Here is a 19,227-nt window from a genome sequence, read left to right on the forward strand (position 1 = left end):
AATAAAAGTAAAGGGTAAAAAATATAATTGCCAAAAATTAAAACGGATAAAACGGAATTTGCAAAAATTAAAACGGAGAAAACGGAATTTGGGAAAAAATAAAACGGAATTTGGGAAAAAATAAAGCGGATTTTAAAGGGCCCTACACGCATCTCCCACATAAAACATATGTACTGTCAGAACCCTGCCATGCTAAACTAGATCTAAATACAAACAAGGATCTGGCAGGATTCTGACACCATGTAATTTCTTAATTAATTTTAAACATTAAGGTGCATGACGTATATTAAAATGGTGTACTATTTGATACAATAAATATAACTGGTTACCATAAGAGTACTTTATTGTTTTGTTGCATTAACACAAGCTGTTATTTGTTTCATAGGTTTATTTTGTTTATATTATATATTTGCTATTATATTGGTATTATAATGAAATACTTTTCAGGTGTTGGTTACAGTTTGTTTCTCCTTTAACTTGAGGGGTTGCCATAGAAACAGGCAAGCAAGGGCTTTGTCTAAAATTATCACAGCAGTGTTATGTACTTTATATTAGCATACTGTAAATTGTATGATATCACTTATTAACATTTCATCACTTTATTGTAAATGCACATTTCTTATTGTTTAAGATTCCGATTTATAGTACAAATGCATTAAAAATAAAAAAGTGCATGCATGGACATCTTATTTTCTCCTGAAAATTTTACTACAGTAAATACATTATTTAAAGGACTATTTACCCAAACCAAACGTTTTTGTAATTGCACATCGTACTTTTAAATGTACAGGTCATATGCAATCAAGTGAAGTCTTTAGTTTAGAGGATCTGTAGCTATTCAATTCCTGTAGCATCACAAAGGTCTTGAGTTCGATTCCCAGGGAACACACATACTGACAAAAATGTTTAAAATTGAATGTACTATAAGTAGCTTTGGACAAAAGCGTCTGCCGAATGCACAACTGTAATGTAAAAATCTATTCATGGATTGCGAAACTACCAAAGAGGCCCTTTGATAAATGATCTATCAATGCTAAACTACACCATGCAAACTGTATATGCTATTCTTCTGCTAAAGATCCTTTGTGCTTCGAGAGAGCTACAGCAACCCAAAACAAAGATCACTTCAAAGGTCTGATCTAATTTGAAACGCTATGTACATCCGGATTTACCAGCCGAGCAGAATGTACAGGTCACGACAGAGACAAGCTCACATCCGTATTGTTGACTGTAGAAATCTCAAACGAATATAAATATTAAATAAGTTTTAGAGATGGGTATACTGATGTATTAAAGTGTCGATAGTCTGATTTTAAGTGGAAAAGCATGCAAGGTACTGCATATCTTTTAATATTTGACTCTTATTAAGCGGCAGTGCACTGTTTGTGTTTGTGTGTGTGCGCATGTACTGTAAGTTTGTTCTTGTATATCAGTCTTAATCATAAACCAATGCGGTACAAGTGAGCATGGACAATCTGATAAACGGTCCCTTTGAACCCACAGGACTGTGGGAAGCAAATGTGATTATTGTTTAACAGGTCTCCGTTTAGATTTTATTAGACCTCTTCTAAGTGAGTGATGGCAGCAGATGTACTGTAACAATTCAATAAACTCATCTGTTTAAGCATTCATTCAGGAGATGTATAGATTGATAAAGGACATATGAATTGGTGCAATGGAACAGTTTGGTTTTATGGAGTTTTCTTTTCTTAACTGTTCCTGTAAGTTGTCTTAAAGGTGCCAAAGAATAAAAAACTGCATTTGCCAAGGCATAGATGAATAATAGGAGCTCTGTACATAATGACATATCGTAAGCCTTAAACACGTTTGTTTCCTCATTTTTATGTTAACCTGTAAGACTGCTGGAAAACAGACCAATCTCAACATAACACCAACTGTGACGTCTCAGTTGAGATGTACGCCCCAACATTAAATTACACATTAATTTAATTACAAAGTTGTTAAAATGATAAAAACATTGTTGTGACTGTTGAGTTAGCGTTACATGCTAATTAATGCTATATAGTAGCATTTAGGCTAAAGTTGTACTACTGACTTTACAGTTATGTGTTGCAGGTCCATACTGAAAAAAACAAACACAAACTTACCACTCAGAAACTGCCATTAACAATCTCCAAACAAATCTGTATTTTCGTTTAATACAGGCTGAAATATATCTGTTTACTAATGTGAGCTACTGGCATGAGCCTCAGAGCAGAGCTCAGCATTATTATTCATGACCCTTCCAGACCATTTCATTCAAATCCTACGGTTGTAAATGGACATGTAAACACCATCTCTGGATAATTTTTGCACTTAACTCATTCCCCGCCAGCCTTTTTTGAAAAGTTGCCTGCTATCATTTTTTTTGTGATTTTCAGTTTTACAAAATGCCTTCGAGGAAAAGTTTCTTCTAAAAATATATAAACATAAAAATATATCAAATGAAAGAACAGACCCTCTGCTTTCAAACAAACAATAAACAAACAAAAAAAAACGGGGAAAAAAGTTTCATCCTATCTACACTGCAAAAAAATAATTTTTAAGAAAAAATGTTCTTAGTATTTTTGTCTCGTTTTCAGTAAAAATATCTAAAAATTCTAAAAAAATTAAGATGCTTTTTCTTGATGAGCAAAACGACCCAAGAAAATAAGTCTAGTTTATAGACCAAAAATATCAAATTTAAGTTATTTTGTGCATAAAGCCAGCAAAAAAATCTGCCGATGGGGTAAACAAAAAAATCTTGAACATTTTTCTCAAACACTAAATTCAAGAAAAAAAAGACTTATTTAAAAAATAGCCTGATTTTCTTGGGTCGTTTTGCTCATCAAGAAAAGGCATCTTAATTTAAGAATTTTTAGATATTTTTACTGAAGACAAGACAAAAATACTAAGAATTTTTTTTCTTGAAAATATTTTTTTGCAGTGTATATTTTTTCTTCAAAAATACTTTTTTTTTAGCAAAAGCTAAAAAATTCTAGCCTAGAAATCTAGACGCACCCTAGCGGCCGCAAAATATATTTGCTGCCAGGGTTTAGTCTAGGCACTCACAATACACTTAACAGCTCCAAAAACCAAAATTTGGTCAGGCCAATCACATCGTGTGTAGCGTCTGTGGGGCGGGCTTAACATGATGACGACAGAGCTGCCTGCGACGGTTCCTACTTGAAAACAAAGAATGGCTGCTGCTGCTGGCGAACAGCTTTCTTTTGAAGCGGCTTTGGCCGCGAGTCTGGAGGACTTAGACTTATGTTTTTCTTTGAGTGAAGAGCAAATAACCCTACTGAGGTCCTTTTTAAGCAAGAAAGATGTGTTTGGAGTTTTGCCGACTGGTTACGGTAAAAGTTTGATATACCAATTAGCTCCACTGGTGGGGAAACGCATGGGACTCATACGTCACCTTCTTCGTTGCTCTGATTAGTCATAGCGCTATCCTATTGCGTACAGAGGCATTTTGAGGGACAACCTTATATCCCGCCCCTTGCATTGAGCCGTTTGTGTGAAGAGTTGCCAGACCTTACATCTTGATGTAGGTCTGGCTAACCAGGCTAAAAAAATTCATTTTTGTTAAAGAATTTTGTTAGAGATCAGATTCAGAACAATTATCAAAACATACACGAAGTGTAAAAATAATAAATAATATTTTGCTTCAGTTTTTTACATATTAGTAATTACATATTACATTTAGTTTTTTAACATATTATTTCAATGCATTATTTGACACCTTTAATATAATTTACACGAATATGACTTTTTTTTTTACTTTTTTGACTAATTTCTGATAGTTTGTCCATTGTTTATTTTAAGAGGCATAATACAAATTAATTTCTCCATGGCTCCAGCAAGCACAAGCCATCATTTGACAAGGTGTTTCATTTATTTTTGGGCTATGGTTAGCTGTTTATTAAATTTTTACTGATAGCCCAGAATTTACCTTGTTTTAGCTTAGACATCTGGGTTGTGTTTGGACGGCTATTTAGAAGTCTTTTAAAAATCCTTGCTGTACTGCAAAAATGACTTTCTTAGTATTTTTGTCTTGTTTTCAGTAGAAATATCTAAAAATTCTTAAATCAATATGTATTTCCTTGATAAGCAAAACAACCTAAGTCTAGTTTTTAGACAAAAATTATACAATTTAAGTGAATTTGTGCTTAAAACAAGCAAACATATCTGCCAGTGGGATGAGATGTTTAAGAAAAAATAATATTTTTGCTTGTTTTAAGCACAAATTCACTTAAATTGCATAATTTTTGTCTATAAACTAGACTTATTTTCTTAGGTCATTTTGCTCATCAAGAAAAAGCATCTTAATTTAAGAATTTTTTTGACATTTCTACTGAAAAAAAGACAAAAATAAGTAAGAAAGTCATTTTGCAGTGCAGTACAAGTATTACAAAAATCTAAAATTAAGATGCATTTTCTTAGTGAGCAAAGAAAACAAGTCTAGTTTTTAGACCAAAAATATCAAATTTAAGTGATCTTGTGCATAAAACAAGCAAAAAAATCTGCAAATGGGGTAAGCAAAATTTTTGTTGAATTTTTCTTGAATTTAGTGTTTAAATTAGTTAGATTTTTTTGCTTGTTTTATGCACACAATCACTTAAATTTGATATTTTTGGTCTAAAAACTAGACTTATTTTCTTGGGCCGTTTTGCTCATCATGAAAAAGCATCTTAATTTAAGAATTTTTAGATATTTTTACTGAAAACAAGACAAAAATACTAAGAAAAGTTTATCTAGAAAATCATTTTTGCAGTGTGGTCCTGGCTTATACAGGCTCTATCTGAATGTTTTGACTTAAACTTTGATTACTGGCACTTCTTGTGTTGTTGTCTTCTTAAGATGAATTTGTATTCCTCAACTGCAAGACGCTTTGGATAAAAGCATCTGCTAATTGAATAAATGTAATGTAAATTTTGTTTTATGGAGCACATCTAACCATGCAACTGAGACTGGAAAAGGCCTCTTGTGGATCCTTTTACATTACATTTTTACAATCATGTTTAATAGCTGATGCTATAAAATCTCATTTTATTCCCTCTAGAAAAGTGTTTTCCTGTATTTATCCCAACCTTTTTGTTCCAGATACCCTGTCGGTTCCTCGCTGGTCCCCTCAGATACCTCGCAGAGACCTTGGCAACTCCATAAAGCACAGGTAACATCTCATACGGGTGTTTGCGCAGATGTCTTCAAATGTGCGTGAGGTAGCGGTTACAAAATGTCAAGCCAATTAACTTGCACGGTTGCGTAACTCAGTCACGCCTGCGCACCGTCTGAGAAATATTTGATTACCCCAAATGCCACAGATGCTAAAGTCAAACAAAGAGCAAGATCAAGAGACTTGCGATGAACGTTACTGTAGAAAAATGTAATGAGAGTTCGATGCGCCGAGCCGTCAAAAGACGAATGCAAAGTTCGTCTGATATCTTAACTCTGTCTCTAACCTTTTCTCTGATACGTTAGACGTGAAAATCAATATCAGAGACGGACAACTGCCAAGGTTTCGAAACGCCAACAGATAAACATATCCAAAAAATTTAAACGCTCATGTCAGCTGGAAACCGAGGCGGCTGCAGAAATGTGAGCTGCATATTAAAACCAGCCTTCACTTTTATGAGGCGGCACGGCTTCAATCTTACGAAGACACTTTGACACTGTCAGAGCTCATTATTCATATTCTATTAACTGTCAGTCTCTGTTCATATCCGAGCAATAGATTGCCAAATGCACAGTGACCCCTTCGAGCGATTCTGCCGAAAAGGAGATTTGAATGGTTCTTTTATTGTTTAAAGTACGGTAAATGTGACCAGATGTAAACAAAGAGAAAAGAAATTGAAAATTAAGCAGAGCGCCTTCCCTGTAATCCATATATTTCTTATATATCTCGCTTCATCGGCCTTGGATTTCCACATGGCCTTTGTCCTTTCATATACTTTTCAATTGGAAGTGCACAGTTCAATTTACAATGAAATTACAGTAAATTGAAAATTACTGCCAAAGTGTCTTTTTTCGGACGGGCACTCTAGGGTTACCTATGATTGGTGCTAAGGCACATTTGCTCTTTCATCACAATAGGGGTTGTCAGAAGGTCAAAACCATTTGCCGATCATCTGTGAAGCAAACTGAACCTATTTGTCCTCATGCATTTAAGTATGGATAAAATGTATGTTTTATTTTCATGGATGCACTGACGAATCGCAATGTTTTTGCAGGTTTTCCACAAAGTATTGGATGTCACAGACATGTATCGTCTGCGGAAAAGGAATGCTGTTCGGCTTAAAATGCAAAACCTGCAAGTATGTACAATTAAACTAATTTCATGCCAAATCAAAAACACTGTATGCTATGCTAACATAGATGGAATGTATAGACAATCATTAACTAACACATATGTAAATAAATGTTAAGTATATACTTGGGATGCATCAATATATGGGCCTATATTTGGAATTAGCAAAAAAAGGTATTTTCCCCACTAACGGACATCGATTGTTTAAAAACAAATGATGACCGGGGCAGATTATATCTTGGCAATCAAAAACGGCAGAAAACTCATCAGATCTCATGCTGTGTGATTATTTTGAATTGGTTTACAGTAAAAAACAGAGTAAAAACAAAACTATCGGTATCTATCAGTATCGGTAGATGCCATTCTAAGCAATCGAATATCTGTACCAGTTTGTATGTTCTGCACTTCTAGGATTTCATGACATCCTAATTTGAAAGAGAGTAAAATGCAAAACTATCGGTATCTATTAGTATCGGTAGATGTCACTTTAATTATTGAATATCGGTACCTGTTTGTACACTCTGAACTTCTTGGATTTCATGACACCATAATTTGAAACAAAGTGTAAAATGCAAAACTATCGGTATCTGTCAGTACCTGTAAATGTCATCTAAGTAATGAAATATCGGTACCGGTTTGTATCTGCTGCACCTTTAGGATTTTATGACACCATATTTTGAAACAAGGTGGAAAATGCAAAACTATCGGTATCTATCAGTATCAGTAGATGCCATTCTAAGTAATGAAATATCGGTACCGGTTTGTACATTCTGCACTTCTAGGATTCTTCTAAGTAATTGTATATTGGTACCGGCATGGAAATTTATTATCAGTGCATCCTTAATATATAACAAGGTGTAAAATGCGAAACTATCGGTATCTATTTGTATCTGTAGATGTTATTCTAAGTAATTGAATATCGGTACTGGTTTGTACACTCTGCACTTCTAGAATTTTATGGCATCACAATTTGAAACAAGGTGTAAAATGCAAAACTATTGGTATTTATCAGTAGCGGTAGATGTCATTCTAAGTGATCGAATATAGGTACCAGTTTGTTCTCTCTGCACTACTAGGATTTCATGGCATCATAATTTGAAACAGAATAAAAAGCGAAACTATCTGTATCTATCAGTATCTATAGATGTCATTCTATGTAATTGAATATCAGTACCAGTTTGTACACTCTGCACTTCTAGAATTTCATGACATCACAGTTTGAAACAAGGTGTAAAATGCGAAACTATCGGTATTCATCACTATCGGTAGATGTCATTCTAAGTAATGAAATATTGGTAGCGGTTTGTACATTCTGCACTTCAAGGATTTAATGACATTATAATTTGAAACAAGGTGTATAATGACAAAACTATCGGTATCTATCAGTATCGGTAGATGTCATTCTAAGTAATGAAATTTCGGCACCGGTTTGTACATTCTGCACTTCAAGGATTTAATGACATTATAATTTGAAACAAGGTGTATAATGACAAAACTATCGGTATCTATCAGTATCGGTAGATGTCATTCTAAGTAATGAAATATCGGTACCGGTTTGTACGCTCTGCACTTCTAGGATTTAATGACATCATAATGTGAAACAAGGTGTAAAATGCCAAACTATCGGTATCTATCAGTATCGGTAGATGTCATTCTAAGTAATGAAATATCGGTACCGGTTTGTACATTCTGCACTTCTAGGATTCTAAGTAATTGTATATCGGTACCAGCACAGAAATTTAGTATCAGTGCATTCTTAATATATAACAAGGTGTAAAATGCGAAACTATTGGTATCTATTTGTACCTGTAGATGTTATTCTAAGTAATCGAATATCGGTACCTGTTTGTACGGTCTGCACTTCTAGAATTTCATGACATCATAATTTAAAACAAGGTGCAAAATGCGAAAATATCAGATCTATAAGTACCGTTAGATGTCATTCTAAGTAGTCGATATCGGTTCCGGCACAGAAATTCGGTATCGCTGTATCCCTAATATATACAGTACTCATGCTTTTTATTTTTTATATTGTTTTGCAAGTCTTTTAAAGCTTACATTTATTTTTAGCTTGTGAACACTTAGCATATAATTTTTTATGTTTTTTGTTTGCATCAAAGCCTTTTTAGAATGCACAGCAATTTTTTATGTTGTTTTGATTTTGCAGTAGTGTCTGAACATTCAAATTGAGCGTAATTATCATTATCATTAAAAGATGATTTGAATAAATTACCTACCTAGTCATTTCCACTCTGCCACCCTAGACTTTGGCATCTTGTTACTAAGATACTTTAAGGGCTTTTGACACCCTCAAAAAACGAAAGCTGCATTTTAAGTATTTGTTTTGAATATTCATTAATTTACTTTTACGAGAGCAAACTAATAAAGCTTTCCGTCATGGTTTTACCTGACAGATTGAAGTGCCACAACAAATGCACCAAAGAAGCGCCACCCTGCCATTTACTCATTTACCACAGAGGAGGTAAGCACTTGTTCAGAGCTTTTTTTTGCTCATTAAAAGCTTACAGTAATTCTGTAAATACTGTACGCTGTTCATTATGGTACAGATATGCCTTCAAACACAGCAGTGTCCTTTATGCCCAATGCAACTTAAATTCCTTTTTGTTCAACTAAGCGAAATTAAATAATTACATACCTTATCTTATTCAGGAAACATTGAGGCTTGTACTTAAAGGAAGGAAATATAAACAATAATTGTAGTCAGAACAATGTCAATGTGTTTTTCAAAGACTTTCATTGTTGGCGGCTTCACATCTGCTTACCGCTTTGCATTAATGCACAAAACAAACAATTTGTCTTATGTCCTGTGAAGCATTATGGGTAATGTTCAACTTTTTAATTTATACCCATCTGCTTGCTCTTGTTCTCTTTGACTGTATCCTGTTTCACCGTCTCTTCTTCTCTACTTCTTGATGTTGAAGATCAAGGGACGTCTCAAAGTAAGAGTTCACTTTTGTGCTCCTCACAGTGTTTTTGTATTTCACAGCTTTATTTAACAATAAATAGGTTCTCTCACATGTTGCCTTGTAAGAAAGGGTGGGTATAACATCTGGGTGCATTAAAATTCCCAAATATGTCAAGAAGCAGTAATTTTACAAAAATTGGGGGCTTGTCCTCTAAACTTTGCTTTTAGGCACGAACCATGATGCATGATTTTGCTAGTAGTAGTGATTTCCCAAAAAGATGACTTTTTCACTAATAAATAGTATAAAATTATATACTTTAAGATTAACAGCTAAAAGTCATTTACTATAGCCTATACACTCACCTTAAGGATTAAGGAACACCATACTAATACTGTGTTTGACCCCCTTTCGCCTTCAGAACTGCCTTAATTCTGTGTGGCATTAATTCAACAAGGTGCTGAAAGCATTCTTTAGAAATGTTGGCACATATTGATAGGATAGCATCCTGCAGTTGATGGAGATTTGTGGGATGCACATTCAGGGCACGAAGCTCCCATTCCACCACATCCCAAAGATGCTATATTGGGTTGAGATCTGGTGACTGTGGGGGCCATTTTAGTACAGTGAACTCATTGTCATTTTCAGGAAACCAATTTGAAATTATTCGAGCTTTGTGACATGGTGCATTATCCTGCTGGTAGTAGACATCAGAGGATGGGTACATGGTGGTCATAAAGAGATGGACATGGTCAGAAACAATGCTCAGGTAGGCTGTGGCATTTAAACAATGCCCAATTGGCACTAAGGGGCCTAAAGTGTGCCAAGAAAACATCCCCCACACCATTACACCACCACCACCAGCCTGCACAGTGGTAACAAGGCATGATGGATCCATGTTCTCATTCTGTTTACGCCAAATTCTGACTCTACCATCTGAATGACTCAACAGAAATCGAGACTCATCAGACCAGGCAACATTTTTCCAGTCTTCAACTGTCCAATTTTGGTGAGCATGTGCAAATTGTAGCCTCTTTTTCCTATTTGTAGAGGAGATGAGTGATGCCTGGTGGGGTCTTCTGCTGTTGTAGCCCATCCGCCCTCAAGGTTGTGCGTGTTGTGGCTTCACAAATGCTTTGCTGCATACCTCGGTTGTTATTTCAGTCAAAGTTGCTCTTCTATCAGCTTGAATCAGTCAGAACATTCTCCTCTGACCTCTAGCATCAACAAGGCGTTTTTGCCCACAGGACTGCCGCATACTGGATGTTTTTCCCTTTCACACCATTCTTTGTAAACCCTAGAAATGGTTGTGCGTGAAAATTCCAGTAACTGAGCAGATTGTGAAATACTCAGATATGTCATCAACAACCATATCATGCTCAAAATTGCTTAAATCACCTTTCTTTCCCATTCTGACATTCAGTTTGGAGTTCAGGAGATTGTCTTGACCAGTACCACACCCCTAAATGCATTGAAGTAACTGGCATGTGATTGGTTGATTAGATAATTGCATTAATGAGAAATTGAACAGGTGTTCCTAATAATCCTTTAGGTGAGTGTATATGCCAGTCATTACTGTTGCCAATATATCTCAATATATGTCATGTCTGATATGCACCAGAGACTTTAGTATATATTGCATTATTAGTATACATTGCACTTTATATTGCATTTTAGTATATATTTTATGCTTTAGTGGCCTTTCCATGTAAATGTGACAAGAGTTTTTAGAGTTTTCCTGTTACCGTGACAACTGCCTACTGTTACCGTGGATACTATGCTGTTTCTTTCTCCCTCTCTCTCAGCTCGTCAACTCGTCAGGACTGAGTCGGTACCATGTGACATAAACAACCCCCTCAGGTACTCAGATCTCCACATTAGCCAGACGCTCCCTAAAACCAACAAAATCAACAAGGTAAGACTTTTTTAGTTAGTCCCTGTTGGTTCAATATTAGTTCTGGGCCATCAAACAAACACAAGTCAAGTGCTTCTTCTTCCTCTATCTAAAGCAAACACTATTACCGACAGTTTCAGGCAGACAAACAGTAAACATCCCTCCTGTCTTTTCTGACACAATTGGTTTACTACATTGGCATGATCAGAACTCCAATTGCAATATTTAGGAGATTACATCCAAGTAATGTAATGTAAATTACTGTTATGTTTATTCCAAAAATGAAAGATGTCATGTTAACACCAACCAGCATTTCGCTCAAGGATATCTTATGACTGGGACCAGTGGCAGCTCGTGACGGCTCATCCGAGGGGCGCTAATTTAAAATAAGTGTTTGTTGTGTTATGTGAACCATGTGCATCACGTGTTTTGTCAAAATAAGTGCCTGCTGCACACGCGTCAAAACCGTTTATGATAAAAGAGACACTCACGTTCACAAAATACACGCAAGACACTCCCTTAACAGTAAACTCTTTTATCATAAACCCTTTAGACGCGTCTGCAGCAGGCACTTATTTTGACAAGACACATGATGAACACAGGATCTCTTGATGCACAAAACACATATTTTGAAATTAAGAACCACACACGACGGGCTACATACATGTTGTGACGAACTTCGCATCGAGTGCCCTCGAAAAAAGAAGTCACCGGCCGCCACTGCCTGGGACACACTGGACGATTTTTACATTTTAAACGATTTTAAATCCATGGGCGACCACAGACGTAAGGACAGTTTGAGGTGATTTTTAACAACATAAACCTCAGAACACACACTCTGGATGATTCGACCAGGCCGTGAGATCACACATGTAACGACTGTAGTAATGATTTCAAAGTAACGTGAGATCTCACAGAAATGCGATATCAAACATGACTTGAGAAAAACAAATGTTGTTGTAGTTCTTACATTATAAAAGCACTTGTACTGTCGCCATAGTTGTCCAAGTCGATATTCTTTCTCAGTACTCCTCTTTCATTTAATTTTCATTTGTGGGTGTCTTGATTCAGCATTAAAGCATGCAACATTCGGTTAAAGCTTGCACACAGAGCCAGCTCGATCAAGAGCCGTTAATATCAAACTTGTTTACGATTTGGGCTATGGGATGCTCCAGAATTCAGAATCAGCACCAGATTTAAATTAGAAACTCCCATATCTCCAAAACTCCCTCCTCTAAATACAGTAGTGTGCAAAATGTATATCCAGGATAGATAATCTGTATAATATTTCCTATTATAACTCCCTCAGGTTAGATTAATCCATCAAATCATGAGGTATATGTAGGGCTGGAACGACAACTAGTCGATGACATAATTACGCTGATTTGCCGGAAATGTGTCGACGCGTCGAAGTGTTTACAATTTGAAATGATAGCGGCTTCAGCTCCGCGTAATACTGACAATCAGGCGTTATACCAAACACCCAGAACACGATCAAAAGTGTGCGAATACTTAAATAAAATGTTGGCATTAATGGCAGATGTTACATTTATTATTTGTTGGTGAATTATATATATAAAAAATCATTAGAGTATAATCAAAAAAATAATCGATAGATTAATAGGTTGAAAAAATAGTCGATAGTTGCAGTTCTAGGTATATAATACAAAAAAGACAAAACACTAAACGTTTACGGTATTTATTGGACAAAACTATTTGGTCTAGAGGCAAAACACCAGTGTATTGGAAAATCTGGGGTTTATTCAAATAAAAAAGCATAGAAAAATAAAATGCTCACAAGCATAAAAGTAAGCATTGACTACAATTTCATCTGTAATTAATATTTGTTGATCCTCTTCTGTTTATATTAGGGTGACCATACGTGCCATTCTTCTCGGACACGTCCTGGCCAGGATTTCGGTGCGTCTTCCGGAAGTTGTATTTGTTTGACCGCATATGCCATTCAGTTAAAAACATAAGACATACAATTGTAGTTTCATTCTTACCTTAAAGTGTAACGGTTGCTTTTCTGTAATAATAATAATAATAACAATCCTCTATTGTAGTTTCATTCTTACCTTAAAATGTAACGGTTGCTTTTCTGTAATAATAATAATAATAACAATCCTCTATGAGGTATGCGGTCATCGAATATGACTTTCGGAAGATGAACCCGAAATCCTGGCCAGGACGCGTCTGGGAAGAATGGCGCGTATTGGTCACCCTAGTTTATATATTATATTTATTGTCCCGGTCTATGTCCGGATCAATGTGCATTCAACAATTTTAATGCATCTTTAAAAAAGTATTTAAATAAAGAGCAAAGATGTTAATTGTTCAAAGTTGGACATAATTTTTAGCTACTACTGTGCATGCACGGCAAATCTCAAGAAAATCCTTGTAATAGTCACGAAAAATGTTATTACTTTATCGGTGTTCATGTCAAGAAATTCAGCTTTTTTGTGCCGGGAGCACGGATGTCTTTTCCGTGGCACTCCCACGGATTTCTCGTTTCATTTTATGTATTGTTTTCTTATTTCCCCCCTATTTTTCTTACCATTGTCGCTTTGGGGGGGGGGATGGGGTAGAATCACCTTCTGTTACATTTTTTGACATCCTAACCCAAACCCCAACTCTAACCCCAACCCCAAGCAACAATGATTTGAAAATAGGAAAAAAACAATGAGAAAACAATACATAAAATAAAACGAGAAATCCGTGGGAGTGACACGGAAAAGACATTCGTGCTCCCGGCATGGAAAAAAATCTGTGGCATGGATACGGATAAAGTGATTAAATTTTCCATGACTATAACACGGATTTCCATGAGATCATGTTGGTGAAAACAGAGAGTCATTTTGCATATTTGTAGACATTATGCTGTACAAAATCACTTTCAGGATCTTTAAGTATGGCTTAATTTTCTAAATACTTGTTTCTGTTTTATTCTTTATGCATGACTTTTTCATGGTTTCTATATTTCATTGTGATATATTCATTCTGTCATAATGTCATTAGAACTTTAAAATGTAGTAAAATCTTTCCTTTTCTTTGCTGTTTATAATCACATCTTTATATCATTCAATCATGCTGTATTGTATGACATCACTATTGACTATTAATGTGTTCCTCTCTGATCAGATGTTGGTCAGTTTTTGATACATACTGTACTGTAGCTGTGGTCTTTATAGTTCAGTCCAGTGGATTCATAGGAGAGATGAGGTGCATAGCCACCCCAGCCGTGTTTTTTGATATAACATTATTGTAGCGTGCGAGTGAAGTCGAGCGTATTGATGTCTGACCATACTCGTAACAAGCAGTAACTGTGCTTTTGAGTGGTTTTGTGTCTTATGAAATCTCTTTCTTTATCTTCTTCGCTCATGCAGGACCACATCCCTGTACCGTACCAGCCTGACTCCAGCAGTAACCCCTCCTCCACCACCTCATCCACCCCATCATCCCCAGCACCCCCGCTGCCACCCAGCGCGACGCCCCCCTCTCCTATGCATCCCTCACCACAGAGCGGCAGACAGCAAAAACAGTCCAACCTTATAGGTACCAATTCAAAACATACACTTGTATATTACTTCTCATTCATTCTGCGATATGGTTCAAGGAACAGTTCACCAGAAAATGAAAATTTTTTCATATTTACTCTCATGTCATCCCAAATGTATATGACTTCCTTTCTTCGACTGGACACAAATAATTAATTTTATATTAAAATGCCGTCATGTCATTTTCTTATATGGAAGCAAGCATGTTGAAGCTCCGAAAAGCACACACATCCATCATTAAAGTAATCCAAATAACTCCAGCAGGTCAATATATGTCTTTTGAAGTGAAACAATACATCTGTGGGAGAAAATGATTCATAACTTGAGCTTATTTAGCAACATTGAAATGGAAGCAAACAGATACGAGCGTTATTGTACCATATACGATGCAATGTAAAAAGTAAATGTTGGATTAACTTAAAAAATAACTTCAAGCTTTTTCAACTTAAATTTTTTTAGGTGTTACCAGTTGTATTATTATTATTTTTTTAATTCACCTTAAATTTTTTAGTTAAAATGCGAAGTAATTTTTACCAATTTAAGTGATTTTTTTAACTCACTTTTTTCATTGTAAGATAACATGACAGCATTTATTAAATATAAATGTATTTGTTTGTGTTCAGTTCTATACATCTGAGATGGCATGAGAGTAATTATAAGTGAATTTTCATTTTCCAGTGAACTGTGAATCTGTTGCCCCATTTCAGTCGAATAAAATGAAAAACTAAAATATTATTGGTTCCAAAAGTCTGAAACCTGCGTGAAAACGTTTACTACCATTCCAACTATAGACATAATTTGAATGAAGCTTCTAATTTCTAAATTGAGATGAATTTCAAAATTTCATTGGACTCATCTACAAAAATTTTATCTATGTTAATCAATTCAACACTCTTACAAAAAGCAACATGTTTGCTGTGATGGAAACAATACAATATTTTATTAAAGGGACAGTTCACCCAAAAATGAAAATGATGTCATTAATGACTCACCCTCATACCGTTCCAAACTCGTAAGACCTCCGCTCATCTTAGGAATTTAGTCCAAGAGCTTGTTGACCCTTCATTGAAAATCTACATACAATATACTGTCCATGTCCAGAAAGGTAATTAAAACATCATCAAAGTAATCCATGTGACATCAGTGGGTCAGTTAGAATGTGTTGAAGCATCGAAAATACATTTTGGTCCAAAAAAAAGACTTTATTCTTCATCGTCTTCTCTTCCACGTCTGTGGTGAGTCACATAACTGCAGTGACGCAGCTGACGTGTTATCTGGTGCGCCCCAGCTGTTTTTGTTTTTTTGTTTTGTGCGCCCGGGTTTCGTTTACAGTTTGAGGGAGACGCACGCTGTAAGTTTGAAAAAGACCCCGCAGCAAACATGTCTGAGGATAACACGTCATCCGCCTCACTGCAGTCACGTGACTTTAGTCTCGCGCATGCGCTTCACAACAGACGCGGAAGAGAAGACATTTACAATAAAGTTGTATTTTTTGTTATTTTTGGACCAAAATGTATTTTCGATGCTTCGGCACATTCTGGCTGACTCACTGATGTCACATGGGCTGCTTTGATGATGTTTTTATTACCTTTCTGGACATGGACAGTAAACCGTATGTAGATTTTCAATGAAGGGTCAACAAGCTCTCGGACTAAATCTAAAACATCTTGGACTGTGTTTTGAGGATGGACGGAGGTCTTGCGAGTTTGGAGCGACATGAGGGTGAGTCATTAATGACATTAATTTCATTTGTGGGTGAACTATCCCTTTAAAAACATATTTGTATAGTTACTTTACTAAAATGCTAAAACTTTCTGTGTTTAAATGAAACTTGAAACAGACTTTTCAGACTCCACAGTGTATCCTACCAGTCAATATGCTTTTGTCACATGCTTGTTTTTGATGAACTCTGGCAAATTTTACAGAGCAATATCACAGACCAATAATGAGGCGTTATTGAATTCTGTCTTCTTCCCTCCTGTGCCCCTCTCAGCATCTCATTACTACAAATACAGGCAGCAGTTCATCTTCCCTGGTAAGTGCGTCATAATTGGTCATTACCCCTACCCATAATGCCGTGCGACATGCCGAGGCAAACTTTTTTTGATGTCAATTTTTATGCCATGTTTTCTCGGAGGCTCAACAACCCCCCATCCTCTTCCCCTCTCTTTCTCGCTCGATCGTCTTATCTTCTCTTAACCAGCAATGCTGTGTTCCCTAATGATGGTTCTTTTAAAGGCAAGGTCGCCTGTGCCTCGCTGACAAATAAATGCTGATAAGTGCCTGTATTCTGTGGGTGGCCCTCAGCTCTCGACATGTTTTTGATGAACGGATAGAGGCAGGAAAGCCATAAAGTGTTGCTAGCCTGATAGTTTAGAATAAAGGTTGATGAAGCCAAATTTGCAGGTTCCAGAGAAAGGTTAATGCAGGTGGGCAACAAAGATCATTAGCACGACTTCGCCTTCAGGTTTTGTCCGGCAGGCCTGTGCTTTTTGAACGAAAAGTGTTTGCCGTGATGTGGGATAGTGTGGAGCTATTAAAACTCCATTAGTGTAATGAGAAATCAACTTTTCATTCATCTTTTGAAGTGAAAGAGTTTGATGTATTATGTAGGCATACGTTGGCTTTGACTCAAAACTTCTCCTAACTAACAGCTGTTTTGATTTCACATGCTGTGAAGACATTTACATAGAAATCTTAAAAGTTACATCAATTAAATTGGCTTTGCATGTGAAAGAGAGGATGAAAATGGTCACTAAGGGTATGTTTACACAACATCGTTTTCAACTAAAAAACTTTTTGTGAGTCTGTTCGTTTACACGACAATGGCATTGTGGTCGCCTGAAAATGCTAACTTTTGAAAACCTGTCTCAAAGTGCATTTTTAAAAGCAATACCGTTATCGTTTATGTGTAAATTACAAAAACGTGTATTTGTAAATGCGTATTACAAATTCTGACATCGCGTGACATAGACAAATATTGGCCTGGCGTCCATAATACAGGATTTTTAGTCATTTTTGTGGATCTGTAAATGGGAATCACTTTGACAACATTAGCCATGTTTCCATCACCATGATTTTATGCACATTTTGAAGTATTGCGTTAAAAACTAATAATGGAAACGCCAAATTCTAAATAAAAACCCCTTAATTCGCAAAAACGTTTTTACTATCGCCTGTTGTGGTTTTTGACTTTTGCGAAAAAGAGTAATTATGAATAATCGGAGATGGAAGTATATTTGCTGAATAAATTCTGACATAGCGAACATCAAATCCACGAGACTGACTGCCTAGTTGTTTCCGCTGTCGTTGTCTTTACCATATATGGGACTCGGCGACGTCTTAATGCCCTTGCTGCTAGTGCCTGCATCAAAAATGCTGCATTCCTTCTTCTGTGCACATAATTTATTTTAATTTTGTTTGGATGGAAAACAAGCTATTGTTGTTTTTAGGGAAAAACAGTGTCCTTGAAATCCTTTGTGAATCTGGGGGAAAAAAATCAAGGCCCTGGGAAGTTTATGAAAATATACATGCATAGATACAGGTCATTGAAAGTGCTTGAATCTATTTTATACAAGAAGTTTTCTGGAAAAAAATCCATATTATTTCCTGTGTAGTGTAAAATAATATCATAAAATGTCTAGCCTTTTAAGCACACATGCTAAACTGTTCGCTTTAAATGCTTATATCTTCTTTATTCAAATGTTGATTCATACCAAAATGCTTTTTTGCATAGTTGTGTTTGACACATGAAAACGTCTTGGGTAATGTATGTAACTGTTGTTCCATGAGAAGGGAACGAGACGCTGCGTCTCCCTTGCCATACTTCCTGCGTCCCTGTAACGTCGTCTTTGGCAATATTTCAGATAGCGATATAATTCCTGGCTCCCGCGTCACCCTGTCTTTGACGTTAAGCCTCACCATTGGTTGAATTTTATATACACATTCAGACGCACTTACCCCGGGAGGCGTCCCAAAAGTGTCACCGCAGTGACGCAGCGTGAGTTCCCTCAAAAGGGAACTGTAACAATGTATCTTAAAAGGTAACACGATGTAACCTTGCTCTCACTTGAAATGTGTCCCCACATTAAGTCCTTGAATTTAAGGGTATTAGATCTGAAAGGTCCTTGAATTTCAGGTTAACTAAGGTGTGGGAACCCTGGAAAAAACAAAAAGAAAACCTTTCTGTTTTTAGAACGTTGTTGTGTAAATGTATGCTAAAACAAAGTTATGACTAACAAAACATATGTGAACTAGTTAAAATACGACCCCATTAATTCATGATTCTCAATAATAGGATTTCAGTCGTTTGTGTAGTAGGCATCTTCAAATATGAAATTCAAATATGTTGTTTTTCACAGTTTAGTTAGTTTCCCTGCATATTTCCATCTATAAAAATAGACTTTTTAGAACCGAGTCATTCCCTTTGTGTTTTCTGCCCTCTTGACTTATCGTTTGGCTCTTTCTCTCTATAGATGTGGCCCCTGAGGTCCCCAGCAGGGCCCCTCAGGTCATTCTGCACCCTGTGTTGTCTGAGCCCAGGTAAGTGTGCGTCATTTCGTC

General features: G+C 36.2%; 1 protein-coding gene across 2 annotated transcripts in view; it reads left to right on the top strand.

The window, feature by feature from the left end:
• The window catches only part of ksr2 (kinase suppressor of ras 2), a 131,190-nt gene that overhangs the window by 68,872 nt on the left and 43,091 nt on the right, over positions 1-19,227 (top strand). For both annotated transcript variants that reach the window (XM_055198438.2, XM_055198437.2), the window contains exons 7-14: positions 5,086-5,155; positions 6,213-6,296; positions 8,704-8,771; positions 9,232-9,249; positions 11,019-11,128; positions 14,494-14,662; positions 16,658-16,699; positions 19,140-19,206. In XM_055198438.2, coding sequence (XP_055054413.1) covers positions 5,086-5,155; positions 6,213-6,296; positions 8,704-8,771; positions 9,232-9,249; positions 11,019-11,128; positions 14,494-14,662; positions 16,658-16,699; positions 19,140-19,206 — 628 coding nt within the window. The remainder of the gene's footprint in view (positions 1-5,085; positions 5,156-6,212; positions 6,297-8,703; positions 8,772-9,231; positions 9,250-11,018; positions 11,129-14,493; positions 14,663-16,657; positions 16,700-19,139; positions 19,207-19,227) is intronic.

This window comes from Misgurnus anguillicaudatus, chromosome 22 (assembly GCF_027580225.2).
Source record: "Misgurnus anguillicaudatus chromosome 22, ASM2758022v2, whole genome shotgun sequence".
In the NCBI taxonomy this organism is placed as follows: Eukaryota; Metazoa; Chordata; class Actinopteri; order Cypriniformes; family Cobitidae; genus Misgurnus; species Misgurnus anguillicaudatus.